Below are 16,185 nucleotides of genomic sequence, written 5' to 3'. Positions count from 1 at the left end.
ACATTGATAGAATTGGGTCTTACTTGGGACCTTTGGGTGTGGGGGGCGGGGGAGGGGGGAGAGGAGGAGGGTCGGGGGGTCACGTGGCTGAGAAGAAAATTATTTTTAATCACTTGCCTTTTACGCTGCAAGTTATCTCTCGTGTGTGAAGGCTATCCAGCTGGCTTACGGAAGGTAGGTGTTTCTACAAAGGAGCCCGCCAGTGAGGAAATAATGCTCGGATGGTCAAGTGGATTCTTCCTTCACCATGAAAAGCTGGAAAGCTGCCATATGAGCAATAACTGTGTCATTAGTAAACCCAAGCAATTATTTCCCCGAGAACTGATTAAGAATTGAATGTTTACTTGGCTTTCTATTCATCAAAGGCATCATCCAGTCCAGTCAACGCAGTAAAACATGTTCTGTGGAACTACCAAGTTTCAATATTGAGACGATTTCTGGGACAGAAGCCGAATGTACTAAGTCCTGTTGGCAGAGGAAGGGTGATTGAGAAGAATGAAGGAATTGAACAGTGGGTATGCCAGATGGTCAGCCAGCACCTGAGGCTGCCCTTAATTATTGGCTTAATATTGTACAATGAAATGAACACTACCAACACGTGCTTGCTTGACAAAGGGACTAAAATGCACTGATATATGTTGACTGTAACAAAGCAGAACTCATCTTTGAGTCAGACAATAGGGAAAGTACAAATGAAGATATAGAATCACTTGATTACACACGTAACATGATACCCCAACCAGTCACATTATACTAACACCGAGCGGACCAGTCCTAGAATTATCCCGTAATACTGAGCACCAATCGAGGAAGCTTCATTTACTATTTTTGGTACGACGCGGTCAGGGAGCGAACCATGACCTCCCGCACTCGGAGCGGGCTTTAAAACGAACAATTCTAATAAAACGTATAGGAACATCTTTTGAAGTAGTAAATGTTTCCAAGAAAGATAAAAGCAGACTCGGTGCAAAGTGCTGTATGCGACTGCGTTCTGTAAACTTCGCTTTTCCCATTGGGCCTTTCTCCGTTAGTTTGATCGGGTCTGTTCATAAATGGCAATGATTTCATGCCCACCTCTACACCCTCCTATCCCTAGCAAACCTTGTCATTAGGCGTCACCTATTGTTCTTTAGAGACGTGGTATCCGTATAACCGTTTATATTGTATAAAAGATTCTGTAATTACTCCGAGTTTGATATTATAAATATTATATATAATTATATTTTATAACGTTTGAAAATGAACTTTTAAATATATAATCTTTTAAATTTCTTGAATACAGCAGATAACGATCACACTTTACTGCTCAGTGTCTCCCCCAAATACAGAAATGCTTTATTCGGATCTTGATATTAAATTTATCTGCTTCATTTGATTACGTAATCATTTGTGACATTCATAGCGTAGGGGAAAATGACATTTATGGCGTGGGCAACGTCTTGCGTTTTAACTGGACAAATGAATTACGATATTGCATCTTTATGTCGTCTCATTTTGAACAATATTGTCCAGACTTTTAATGTTCTTCTTACAAAAAATATTTCAAGTAAATACACTCATGGAATTTTCACATAAACTGTGTACACATTATATTCAATAGATAGACTTAATCAAAGAGAGTCTGCCATTATTTTGCTTGGCTGAGTTTAGTGCTTCCAAAAGAATCCACAATATTCCATTATTATTTTTGTTAGTTCCGGATGAAAAAGAAACTGTTCAGTACCTTAGATATTGTATCAAACATCCTTTCTACTTTCTTGAAAGGAATGGTTCTATCAAGCTATAGCCCCTTTTTGTCGTTTCATTTAAATTATGATAGCATTTGACGGTGTCAAATACGCATCTCACTAATAGTATATGTTTCTGTACTCTAATGTAAAATGTAGAAAATCCTCATGAAATAGTTTACTCTGTCTAGACAAATACTGTTTTATAGAACTAGTTAACTTAGCTATACATGTACACACACACGTGTTAGTCTTTTATGTTTGTGCAGTAATTATTCATCTCGGATCTAATGTATGTTTAGTTGTTTTATTTACATATACAATATACTGAATATATACTTTCAAGAGTAAATTGGATCTTTTTTTTATATATTGATAATAAATGGCAAGACATAAAACGTGTGATTTGTTGTAACGTATTAATAACAAACAGCATATTGCTTCACTTCATACATGTAAACATGATTATTGTTTCTAAGATCTTATTACACATTTGATTTAAGGACCTGTTGCACTAGTTACCATAACATCTTCCTTAATAAGGAGGTTTCGGTGCCGCCACATAATGATTGCTGACTAGCTACATTTGTCTAACGTTCTAAAGTCTGTCCTAATTATGTTGCGAATATGGAAAAGATGTATTAGTTATAAAACATCACTATAGTATTCATAACGCTTCCAACACGTTGGATACTAAAACAGGACGGTGACATGAAAAGGGAATTAAGATAAATACGGCGATTATATATAAACTACAAAGTTCCTCTACCGACTATATTGCATAATGATGAATATATCAGTCTTAAAACGAGTATAAATTTGTTCTGGCCTTACCAAAGATCAGTATATTACTCAAATGCAGGAATTCAAATGCATGGTAAAATTTGCTGAAAAGTGTATTTTCGGAAATTCGCAAGATTTTGTTGTGCTATAAATCGACAATTTCAGTTTTATTTGCAGTATGAAACAACAACATGGTTTTAACAACGAATACAAGTTGAACAGATTGGGAACATGGCTTTCAGTGCTAAGCGGATGTGATAACCAATCCACTGCAATAGCACAAGCTGTGTATCAAGATGTATTATATTCATTTATCCAAACTTGTATCATGTGCATGCAAGCAAGAAGGGCGGTATGAGCTATGTGCAAGAGATTTGTGTAACCGCTTTATGCAGACTCATGGCACATTTGTAGTTGACTCGCATGAATTCCCAAGAAAAGTGTGTAATCAAATTTGAGAACCGAATACTGTTTAGCGGATGATATTAAGGTTTCATGCCAAATTAAAGAAGGATAACTCTATCCTAAAAGTCAAAACATAATCAAATATTTCAAGAATTTGACTTTTAATTAAAATAATGCAAGGAAGCAAAACGAATATAACAAACTCATTTTTTTAAAGTCCGTAATGAAATAAAAAAACAACATTATTGAGTTATATTTTTACTAAATAATCACCTCATTGGTTCATGTATCCATGTATTTATAAAATGAGAAAAGTAAAAAAAAAACTGACCTTTTTTTTTACTTTACTTTACTTTACTTCTATGGGGTTAAGTGTTTTTACAAAGTTTTCTTCCATTACATTTAGATTTGTTTAATTATCTGGCGCCTTATGTGCGAAACAATAGAGATATTTCCATCTAACTTGATTTCATTTGATATGGTGGCGAGTCAATACATTACTACGCAAACATTATATCACAGTGACTGTTAATCAAGCAAACATGTTGAACTAGGTATTCCGGAAAGCAAACAATCTAAATAGCACATTAAGCTTAACATATTTATTGATTTGACAAATATTACTGGTAAGCATCCTGTACAGTATTTCAAACAGAATGATTTAAAGTTCCAATTAAAAGGCATTATGAAATTTAATAATGTTATAATTATCAATGTAACAAACGTAATGTGCCTATCGTGCTAATTGCAAGTTTGCTGAAACGCTGTATGTCTTGAACGATAAATAAAAAATATATCTGCCAAAGGCACATACAGGTATATTAGGTTCCTTTCATTCCATTACAAACCAAGCGTTTTAAATGATAAAAGAAGTTACAAATGAGGTTCTAAAGTGGCATTAATGTTGAAATTAAACCTATAGCTGTAGTTCTTGTTCTATCATTGGTTCTGGTGTAACAGAAACGCTAAGAAGTAAGTTAAACGCAATAAATGGCTGGGTAAACCAGTTTTTTTTGTTTGTTTCTTTTTGCCTTTGTATTGTATCGAAATACGTGGGACAAAATGTAAGTTCTCATGCTTCTACTTATTTTTACGGAATAGTAGATATAGCTGATTAATTTCAAAAAGCGAGTCATGAAAAAATAAATAAATAAACACCCTGTTTGATGTTTCCGTGTATTTTTGAATGAAATGTCAAAAGATAAATGACTTTCAAATAAAGTACGATAAGGCGATTTGTAAATGAATGATCTCAGAATAAATTGCAATAAGTATATAGAAGGTGGGGGGGGGGGGGGGGGGGGGGAAGCGGGTGTGCGTTGAAGGGGAAAGTGGATCAAGAATGAATATTACAAAGGGAATGCTACGTTCCTTGATCACAGTTATCCTACAACGTAAACCACATCAGCGCAGACACTCACGTACAAAAGACAAACACATACACATAACTGACTTACATAGATAACCAGACAAGTAAGATATAACAACACTGTAGGGCACCGCCCAAGACACACGGACGCACAAACACAAAAGCCGGAAAAAAACAACAATCGGGAACCGCCTTAGGATTCCGGCAGTCTAAATTAAGGTGGGCACGATAACTTACTCATAGTAAAAGGGGAGGGGATGCCAAAGCAAGGGAGCGCAAATGCAAGGGGAAAGGGTGAAGGATAGGGGAGTGCGGAGAAAGCGGAAAGAAACGCTAATACAAACAAGACAACATACGCAACACAAAATATAAGACGGATAGAACACAAGTTGAAAATAGGGGCACCGCCTTGGAGCGGTCAGTAACCGATATAACGGAAACTTGGTTCAAACGCGTTTAGGGCATGCCAATCTCGCACTTACCCTACGTGAGGTATTATTTCTAGACTTTAATTTTATTGACTGTTCGCGTTTGGCTTGCAGTTTATATGGTATTTGTGCTTGTGATCTCATACGTTCTCTTTATCTTGTCAGATTACGAGTATTTGTTTTAGACACTGTTCATTATGTCAGTATTTATATACCATAGGGTGAGTTAAGTTTATTCAAACTTTGGCCAAACAAAGTTTTGGACTTTCGAAACCTTTTCATTCCGTTACGCTGATTCTATATATCTTACCAGATGTTTTACCAAGCCCACCCGCTTAGCTCAGTAGGGAGAGCGTTGGTCCACGGATCGCGGTGTCGCGAGTTCGATCCCCGGGCGAGGCGTATGTTCTCCGTGACGATTTGATAAAAGACACGGTGTCTGAACTCATTCGGCCTCCGCCTCTGATAATTCATGTGGGGTAGTTAGCAGTTACTTGCGGAGAACAAATTTGTACTGGTACAGAACCAGGAACACTGGTTAGGTTAACTGCCCGCCGTTACAAGACTGAAATACTGTTGAAAAACTGACTGAAATACTGTTGAAAAACTGTGTTAAACCCAAAACAAACAAACAAAGATGTTTTACCCTTTTGGTTATTTAGTTTAAGCTGAGGACTGGAACGTTTGATTTCTTTCGTATATTCAACTGAATTTTATTCCCTTGTTTCTGGACTGATAATATTGTCTAATGTTGTAATAGAATTTTAAAAGTTAAAGATCAGATATATTTCCCAGGTAAACTTTATACATTTTTCTGGTATCCATTTGCTCCAGTAGGTTTTGAGGGATATCAGTACGATGCAACCTGTTTGTTTTTTTTTCTTCATATCGAAAGCGTAGCGAGAAGATAAATGAACTAAAATAGGTAATGAATTAAATAACAAAGAATGTATTGCATCTTGTATGCTGTGCCTCGTAATGCAAACTGAGCCGAGAACTAATACATTTGATATGGTATATTGATTAAATAAATATCCCACGCAACGATGTTTTTTCTTCATAGGGCATTAAATAATTAATAGTAGTTCTAAAAACAGGAACCTAATGGTTTTTAACATGCACAGTCTTTATTATGCTATTAAAGAGATGTGTAAACAACGTCAGTTTGAAAGGTCTTAAAGTTTGCAGAAAATATTTTCCTTCCAACGTCTGATTTTTCTTTTGTTTAATAAAACAAATAAACGCCATACAAATAAAACGCCACCATATATTTCTGTGCTCATAAAAATGCTATCAAAACGTATAACGTTTCTGTATACACTTTACAGTTTGCCAACATTTCTGTTATTTACCAAAAGTATTGATGGAGAATCCAGCTTTTAACTATTCAAACATATCCCTTTTGTGCCAATATACTTGTCACTATTTCAGATATTTATTTGTCATGGTTTCTTTGTTTTATTCTTCTTCAACCTTTGTGTTTTTCTAATGTTTTAGTTGATTTAATTGCTAGAATAGAGAGAGCTTCCTACATGTTCGATTTATTGTCAGATTGCATTTATTGTGCAATATGTATTGCTTTCACGCATCAATATTTCATTCCATACTTCCAGATTACGAATGGAATATCGAATCTACTACTTTCTACAATAGGATAAGTGCGCGCGTTTTGTGAACTTACGAAGTTTCGACAGTCAAGTGTTTCGTTTATTTTGCATCTCGGGATTTTAGGGACCTCGTTAAATTTGTGGTAAATGTGACTGATGTAGAATCAATGTTAGTTGTCGATAATTTTATTAGTTATAGATATACAAAGGTACATGTAAGTCATTGATTGTAAGTGGCTAAATGGTGAACGCATGGGCCATTTGTAGTCTTTTAGATTAGAAGCACTTTGAATTGTCGCAACTATTATGGCATCAGCTGTATTTATGACATATAAACACAAACAAATGTTGAGAAAATGTTGTGTGATGTGTATTGATTTATGTTTTAATTCCTCGTCAGCTAATGGAACCGCCTCGGTAGCCTAGTGGTAGAGCGTCCGCTTCGAGTGCGTGAATCGTGGGTTCGATCCCCGGCCGCGTCATACCAAAGACGTAAAAAAATGATACTAGTAGCTTCCTCGCTTGGCGCTCAGCATTAAGAGGATAGTGCTAGGACTGGTCAGCCCGGTGTCAGTATAATGTGACTGGGTAGGGTATCATGCCACGTGCCTACGGCGTGATATTCCAGTGAGCCAGCACTATAAAGTTGGGCATTGTGCTCACTGCTACAAGTATACACTGTCGTTTATATGACTGAAAAATTGTTGAAAAAGACGTTAAACCCGAACACACACACATTCGTCGGCTAATGTCCTATTTATGCATTTTTAATTTTCCTATGTGTACCCATTAATCCTTTCGTTCCCAAATACTACTTTCTTCAAAGTAAATAACAAATATTTACGGAAACTTTTCTTTCAAGCATTTCAACATGTACTTCTACATTTGTTGTTGACAAACCGTAATTAGAGTGTTGTCTAATTGTTTTATTTTACTAAATTAGAGTTAATTAACATCCTTAGGATTGGTAATTAGATAACGAGGATTTAAAGTTAATTAAACACCAATAAAATGTCGATTTATTATTCTCTTGGGTATTAAACAATGAAATGACAAATATTAGGAGTTCATTTAGTATCTTTTTATGTAATAATGAAGTAATTTCGGATCCTCTGGGCGGTATATATGTTATTGCAAGCTACTATGTAATGAATCGTTAATCCGTAATTATTTCATTTTGCAGAATACCGTAAACAAACACTTCACTGGCAGAGCCTGTAAAACGTGACCGACTTTTAACTACATTTTTTCTGGTATCCAAATATCCACCAACGATAAAAAATTGAATTTCACAGATTTGTCCGATGTGATGATCTGACATGCATTAATCAGGTTCCATAACTCTATTTTGCATGTCTACAAAACTATGCCCCTGTATCGACTGAGTGGGTTGATTATGTATAACAGTTGGCAGATGTTCTATGTCTCTTGCCCTGTGATATAATGTTGTTTTGATATGAACAGTCTCTTATAATTATGTTATAGAATGGTTATATGCAAAAATATGTAATATTTCATAATTATGTACTGTATGTAGATGAAGCTTAAATAAACAATAATTATAGATATAAAATCATTAAATTAATATGTGTGTTTAAAGGTAAAGCATGTGAAACAGTGATATCACAGTGATATCACACCTTGAGTAAAAGTGTAAGTGTCATACATAATCATATAGGAAAATGTACAAAAGGTTATGAAAACATGTTTTATCAGAAATATATACTGTTTAAATTATTAATATAGCAATGTGCTGAAAGCATGTGTTCAAAACAAGATGATATTTCCCTGCAGATAGCCATAAAAGCAAATATGACAGCTACTCTGATGGTTATAAATTACACAACAGAGAGTAAGGCTATTTTCGATACATGGAATAAATCTACCGTTTTAATGACGAATTATGCCTTCCATATGTAGGCAATACTGCAGACAATGGTTTTAATTTTATGCTAGCCAATGCTTATTGAAGTTAATGAAATAAAATAATTTAGAAATAAAGCAGATAGGCGGATACTCCCCGACTACTATCACGCAGAGGGGATGATACTTGAAGTGGTCCTATCAAGAGGGGAAAAATAAGAGAATAAAATTTATCTTAATAGGTACTGGTACTCTTCATACAAAAACCAGACATTAAGCAGACTTGACTCGTAATAATCATTTATTGATTTTCACCACCATCTTATTGGAATACGTCGTTATCCATACTGAACAATTGTAATCCCTTGATGTTCAACGTAGGTGATATTATTTTTTTTTAATATGTTTGCTGGGTTTAACGTCGCACCGACACAATTATAGGTCATGTGATATTATTTCGCTGGTATAGCTAATACGTATTATATTTTATATCTCACTGCCAGTGACCGAAGTATTTAATTGAAAACAATTCTTTATAATGACTCTGAAGCTCAAACTTTTACATTATCTCAACTGAGTAGTCATTTTCATCAGTTCATAGAAATAAGGACTACATTTAATGTTTGTTTGTTTGTTTTGGGTTAAACGCCGTTTTTCAACAGTATTTCAATCATGTAACGGCGGGCAGTTAACCTAACCAGTGTTCCTGGATTCTGTACCAGTACAAACCTGTTGTTCTCCGCAAGTAACTGCCAACTTCCCCACATGAATCAGAGGTGGAGGACTAATATTTGATATTCTTAATTTAGATGGAAATTTTTTTCTGAATTTAAAATGTTATATTCCTATACATTGTTCCTTTCATGGATTTGTACCCTTTTTAACACACACATTATCTGCGACTTTCGAATTATTTTTTGTCATTAACATAGTGCAAGTAGTCAAAAGAAGTAGACACTGTTATTTGTTTTTGTTACATACATTGACTTGACATAAAAATTTTAATGTTGTCTTACATTTAGAAGCATTCCTATAACACCTCTGTATCGTAAAACAGACCATTTTCAGCAATGAGTAAAACAGAAAATATCTAATTCAATTCACTTTATTTAAGTATCATTTTATATCACATGATTTAAAGTCTGAACAGACGTTTCCAAATAGTGTATGGGTATGCCTCTCTGAACAAAGTATGTAACTTTTAGCATGAATAAGAAATTTTGCAAAGACTATCAAACCAAAAATAATAAAATAGTAATAAATTCATGTTGAGGCGAATTGATATTACTCACCATTGATAGTAGGTTTTTAGCTTAATTTTGTAAGGTAAAAAGCATCAAAATGTTTGCTTAGGTTACATTTGCTAAAACGAGAATAGCATTAACCTACTGACTATAAAAATGACAATTTCATAGCTTGAAATGGACTGTATTATCCTTGTGGCAGTAACTCTCAAAGATGAACTTCTCTTGTACATGAAAGACCACTTGTACATTCTTAACCATGTATGTAATCTGTTTTGGTATACATGTTTATGCACACATCTTGTGAATTATTTCGTCTGCACTTAAGTGTGCAATTTCATTGGTAAAGGGAGTTGAAAGGAAAATCTTTAAGAAAAGTTATAACCGCCATGTATATACCTGACAGAGGTAAGGGTATTTAAAGGAACTCTTTGTAAACGCCTGAAATGTTCGTGCGCATACATGAATAATAAGAAAACAAAGAACCACTAAACGCATGTACTCACCGACATTGTAGAAGAAGAAAAGAAAGGAAGAAATGCACTTGTATGTATATGAAAAATAAGAACATATAACGGACACTTGGACGCATGTACTCACTGACATTGTAGAAGAGCAAGGGGAAACAGGACAGATCCTGGCATTTGCCCTTACCATAACACATTCCTATCTTCGTTTTATATTTAGGATTTAAATATCTTAACATAACAAAATGAAAAGTATTTGAACTTAGAACTAAGAAACCATTATAACAATGTCCAAACGCTTTCAAACTTAGTTTCAGTAGAAGATAAACATCTAGAATCTGACATGGCATAACACTTATATCAACAATAATCTAAATACATTGTTATAGACAGAAAGCAACGTCATTTTGTATTGTTTTTCATTTAAGTATGATCTAGTAATGTCATATTTCTTTAATAACTTCTATTTCGTCTGAAATATTGTGTTATATATTCGAAATATAACCTCACGTCTGACATTATCCTTGATATTTAATTTGAAATTAATGAAAGAAAAGAAAACAAGTAATTCAAAACGTTACATATCAAGTGAATGTTTTAGAAATGACAGTAAAGTTTATGTTTGTCACCTTTTAGAAATGTCACGTTTATGGTGTTTTTTATCGACATTGAGCGTCCATGTTAACTAAGAACAAAATTTTCGCATTCCATTTGTTCCAAGCTTTCTGGAATTCTACTTTGAATCTTAATCATTTACGGAAAACAACGCAGAAATATATAAATCCAAGAAGATAACATATAAAATAGAATGGAACATTTTTATGTACATATCTTACACCTTAAAGAAAAACCTCAGTGTTTCAAAGATTTTCTTCACAAATAAGACACCTAAAGCAGGCATAAACCATGGTATACAAAGAGGGTGCTACATGAGTGTCTTCTCATATTTAATTTTACCAAATGAGTTGCATAATTTATTTGAATGTTTTTCAACAAGTTTGGTACATTCAAAGTGGAAAGACACAAGTGTAATATCCTTTTTTATCAAGTTAGTTTTTTTCTGCAGCAAATCAAAACTCATTCTCTCTTAACCTATCATATACCATGTCAATTCGACGGACGTTTTTTTTTATAAACGTCGACGTCAAAGTGTTATTACACTTAGTGTAACTCTAACAATATGGCGTTGATTAGTTTTACTCCATCGACGTCAAACATGTGATGATAATTATTTATTGATTTTTGGTATATTATTCTCATAAAAGCTGAGTATTGAGAAATTAAGATCTACGATGATACTGATGTTAACATCAGATACGGAAAAATAAAAAGCTTAAAACACCTTTATTACTTTTATAATACTAATATGTATATGTTAGAATGATAAATGTACTTTTTGTAAAAGTCATGCAAAGCTTTTGATTAAATATGCTTGGTGTAAATAACGTTTGATTACGTTTCGCATCTAAGTGTCAAATGTGTATTATAACATTATGTTTGAATAGAAGATAGCTAGGTGACGTGAAGATAGCTAGGTGACGAGCAGATAGCTGGGTTACGTAAGAAATCGATACATGAAAGAACATAGAAGTTATGAAAGAATCATAAGTTCATACTAAGAGAAAATATTTCAGCGTCTTCACTAACTAACTTGCTGAAAGGATTGTATGTGTTAAGAAACTACGAAAACAATGTTTAATTTCAGATTGTTTATATTGCAACTATTCACTTTACTGACGCTTCATTCAAACAAGGAAAATACTCTGAATTCAGTCATTACTTAACTATTATACATACTTGTTGTTGATATACAACAATCCCTTTCCTGGCTTGATTGCACTTCCGTTTACTGAGAAATCAATTTAACAGTTTAAATAAGAGAAAGCACATGTAAAATGTATGTTTTAAATATCGACCAGCTCTGCTATCGGTTATATTTTAAGCATGGACGTCTTGAAGGCAATTTCAGGAAAAACGTTGCACTAAAGCTTTTTAAATTTGATTGAATAAAATCCTTGATAAACTCAACACTCGAACGCAGTTCCAGCGAGCAAACTCCAAAATAATCGCGAATGATTAGTAATTGGTATTTGAGCGCGTCTTTATTATTCCGTGGAAATGATTCCTTCGAAACTTGGGCTTTTGAATACTTTTAATGACTTAATTTTCACAGTTTGCCTTGTTCTCGGTGCTTCCGAGGGATCTACTTTTCAGATTTATTTACCTCACTTAGCAACAAAATATGTTGTTTTATAGTATACTGTGTCTTTGTACATGTATTTCTGAGCAAAAAAAAACGATTTTGTAATTTTATACCTTTCTATATTCATTAATGCCATTAACCAATGTTGTTCTTGTGCATCCAATGAGCTTCGAATGTAATTTAAAGTACCCAACGAGCATACAACTTTTCGTAAAAAAACGCGGAAAATGTCGAAATCAAATACGGAGAATTACGGTAACTTGTCGCTTGTCGTTACGGGTTTACTACCTTAATTAGGTCACTGGCAGCCTTTTGGCAAATAGTCGTGACCTTTCTTCTTGTCCTTTACGTCTCAGTTAAATACAATAGCTGCTTGCATGATTGGATACCCTTTATATTTGTTTGTTTTGGGTTTAACACTGTTATTCAACAGTATTTCAGTTAAGTAACGGCGGGCAGTTAACCTAACCAGTGTTCCTGGATTCTATTCTGTACCAGTACACACCTGTTCTCCGCAAGTAACTGCCAACTTCCCCACATGAATCAGAGAACGAATGATTTCAGACACTATGTCTTTTATCAAATCGTAACGGAGAACATACGCCTCGCCCAGGGCTTGAATTCACGACCCGACATCCATAGATCTGCGCTCTCCCTATTGAGCTAAGCGGGCGGGCGTTGCATACCCTTTATATATATCAAGTTATATCATATGTAGAGATATTAATACTTGAATGCGATACTTCACCATTTGTACCATATTATGTTGAATACTAGTGACATCAACATATCCATATTGAAAAGAAACCCTACTTTAATCTTAACCTTACACATGCCATACATTTCACCATTACAGGATGTCATTATTCTGAGGAAATATAAAACGTTGCATTTATACTGGCACTTTTAATTCGAATATAGGATGTTTTTAAAACAAGCATTGTATGCACTGTATCATGTATACCATATGTTTTACAGGGCCTTAAATGCAATACATGTACAAGAAAATGTCATGAAATCAACTAAACAATAAAAGGTAAAGATGAGTAATATACATTTACCAAAACAGGAATTGATTATTATATCTTAAGTTAGAAGTACCCAATTTATTCTGAATCACCAAACCAGGTATTAACAGCAAATAAGTAATTACTTTGTTTTATGATCATGAATTTTAACGTGATCGGGAACATCAGGTAATGTGAAGAGAAAATAATACGCATAAGGCAGCTTGTGTATAGGAAATAATTACATAATCATGTATAAACAACCAGAACATAAAATATCATCCTGGTCGTATTTGTAAAATAATCTGATTATTTCACTAAGTTAGAAAGTACGTTCCGTTATGTAGAAAGCAACTGAGCACAAGCCATTTTTGTAAAAAACATGTTATAAATATAACATTAACATAATCATAAGTGAAACAGAACAATTTAATTTCTAGCATAAATATAAATAAAAAGAAGTAAGCTGTCATAAACAGTCAAACCGATTCCGAACGCTACACCGGAAGTAGAATTATGTAATCGACTTACCGACGCTGATTGGGCGACAGTGAGTGAGAACAGTCAGACTGCTCCATACCAGCAGAGCCCCAAAGTGCATCAAAGTCCACATTCCTTCATTAAGCACACTTTGACCTTATGTAGTTGTTGGTTAGGTGTCCTTTTGGCAATAACTTTTCTTCAGATATAGTAATTCTTCAATCATATTCCATTTAATATCAATTTCTTAACTGTCTTAATCTCCCTCGAAAACTGAATTTCTCATCAGCTTGGCACACCGTTATTTTTAGCGAATACTTCATAACATTTAAATCAAATGTACAATAAGATAAGCGAGTAAAAACATTTTGACATATGTGAGCGAGGATAACCTTTACACGATATTATAAATGAATAATTTTATATCAACAAACTTTTTATCCCCTGTTCAGCCTACCCCAGAGACCATTGTTTGTTTTAGTAAAGAAGAGCTAAGTCTTTTATCTAATATAGATTAAAGCAACATCTGCTACGTTTCGTATTTCTTTTTCACAATCAATGTTTATTAAATACAGCAATCCTTCGGAGTTATCTGATCTCCTGGCGAGGTATTCATTTCTAATCTAGTGAAAAAAGACCACTTGATTACAGATCAATTAAAATCTAATTGAACTTCGTTTGAGTCAATAAAATTTTGTTTACGCATTCATTGTTCTAATTATTGAAAAAACAAAATTGCAGCAATTAAGGACAAGTAATCGTGGATACCTGTATTGTCGCCTCTGCCATATCCATCTGTTATTCTAATTTGCTATCAAAGAAAGTAAACACTATAAAAAGTGCCTGCTTAATCAGCATCGATTTGGCACACATTTGTTTTGTTCTTTTAACTTATTTAAAGCTTTTTTAATGCCCTAATCAATTAGATTGTTTAATTAGCATTTATAAACAGAATTTCTTAAAAAAGCCTTGTATTTGCATACATCCCACGCGTAATACACTTTGATATATTATCACCAACCAGTCTGGTTTTGTTGGATTCATTCAAAACGCGACACTCCGTATTACTTCACGCTGTTGACTCTTAATCAACACATTAAATCTCTCATCTTTCTACTAAATGGACATCCCATTAATAAATATCCTATTCACTAATTAATTAATATTGTCATCAGTGTAATTAATATCCAATATCTAGATGATATTATAGAAGATAAGTTGAAGAAACAATAGCTTTTCCAATGTTATTTTTCATCCCATTGAAGCTTATGGGTCTAGAATTATTGATCGATACCGTAGCAAAATCAGCTTTATCCATAAAGTTTCGCACTTGTAGAGTTTTCGCCTCAGTACACGAAGGAAAGTATTGAAAATCCATGGATGTTATATTTTAGAAAAAAGCTGTCTGACTTATCTTTGTTGCATTCAGCGTAGACAGCGTCTCCTTTGTTCCTTTAATATTAACGTTTAGATTTCGTCTAGGATGTGAATGTATATGAGCTTGAGTATGAATGTACCACAGCTTTGTTGTAAAATTCTTTAACAGACAAATAAAAAATCTTTAAGATAATATGTTCGTTTTTTAGGTATTATAAATGAAATGAAAACAACACTTTCTTATATAGCATACCAGGACTCGCATTATGTAAATTTTAATTGTAGGTACTCAACGAAAATAAAGCAAGCATATCATTTACAAAACCGACTGTCGCAAAATATGCTACGTTTCCATTCTTTATTATAACTGTTTCATAAGATGCGGATTCGCTGGGAGTAATAGGGTGCGGATGGGTGGGGTGGGGGTGGGGTTAACCATAACTTTGACAGCTCAGGTTATGTTGATTCTCCAAACTAGATTTCAGTCAACAGAATATTCTTTGACAACACAAAAGAGGACTGAAAAAGTACACTTTTAATGGACATTGTATATATTATTTGACGGCAATTGAAAAAGTTCTATATCAAATATTCTACATCATTTACAGTACTTTGTAATGATCGATATAGTTTGACCTTTCATGCATCTAACGTCCTTAAAAATGGATGAAATAGCGATGATGTATTATTATTGGATAAATAACTCATAAATGTTTATTTATGTATCAATTTATTTTATTGAAATCTGCAGCAGAGGAAGTATTGACGGAGGAAATATTATTCCATCAAGCCAAATTGCATTCAAAATCTTTTCGTTGTTTGTTAAGGATTATTCATGATTGAATAATATCTGCATCTTCCGTTTTTTTGCCTCTATGTTGGGGCAGAATATTAAAACGAATTCATATTTCTTATCTCAAATTCAATATATTGTAAGTGGTATTTTTACTTTGTAATTACCTATCAGCGTGTTCCGGTCCATTCATAGTCTGTGTTCAGACCCAGTTTTGTTCACAGGAGATAACTCCTGAGGCTATTCAAATTTTGTATAATTATGTCCCTTTTCTTCTCAAAAACACTGGAGATTATAATCAGAGCCAAGAGAGGTCGGTCAGAATGTAAAGAGAAATGATAAAAAATTTATGATAATTAAATAAAATAAAGAGTATCTAGTCGGTAGCCAGACTAGTCGGCACACACTTATAAAAAAAGATATAATTTCCGC

The 16,185-nt window shown here is 33.8% G+C and overlaps 1 protein-coding gene across 6 annotated transcripts in view; it reads right to left on the bottom strand.

The window, feature by feature from the left end:
* Positions 1-15,027, bottom strand: part of LOC123557908 (glutamate receptor ionotropic, kainate 2-like) — a 107,250-nt gene extending 92,223 nt beyond the window's left edge. For 3 of the 6 annotated variants that reach the window (XM_053544269.1, XM_053544268.1, XM_053544266.1), the window contains exon 1: positions 13,635-15,026. In XM_053544269.1, the coding sequence (XP_053400244.1) occupies positions 13,635-13,716 (82 nt within the window). In that variant the 5' untranslated portion in view covers positions 13,717-15,026. Of the gene's footprint in view, positions 1-13,634 lie in introns of all 6 variants that reach the window. The other 3 variants (XM_053544267.1, XM_053544265.1, XM_053544270.1) reach the window with 2 other exon arrangements.
* Positions 15,028-16,185: the final 1,158 nt, after the last annotated feature.

The sequence above is a fragment of the Mercenaria mercenaria genome, chromosome 5, assembly GCF_021730395.1.
Source record: "Mercenaria mercenaria strain notata chromosome 5, MADL_Memer_1, whole genome shotgun sequence".
Lineage (NCBI taxonomy): Eukaryota > Metazoa > Mollusca > Bivalvia > Venerida > Veneridae > Mercenaria > Mercenaria mercenaria.
The sequence above is the reverse complement of the archived record's forward strand: the minus strand, read 5'-3'. Positions and strand labels throughout refer to the sequence as shown.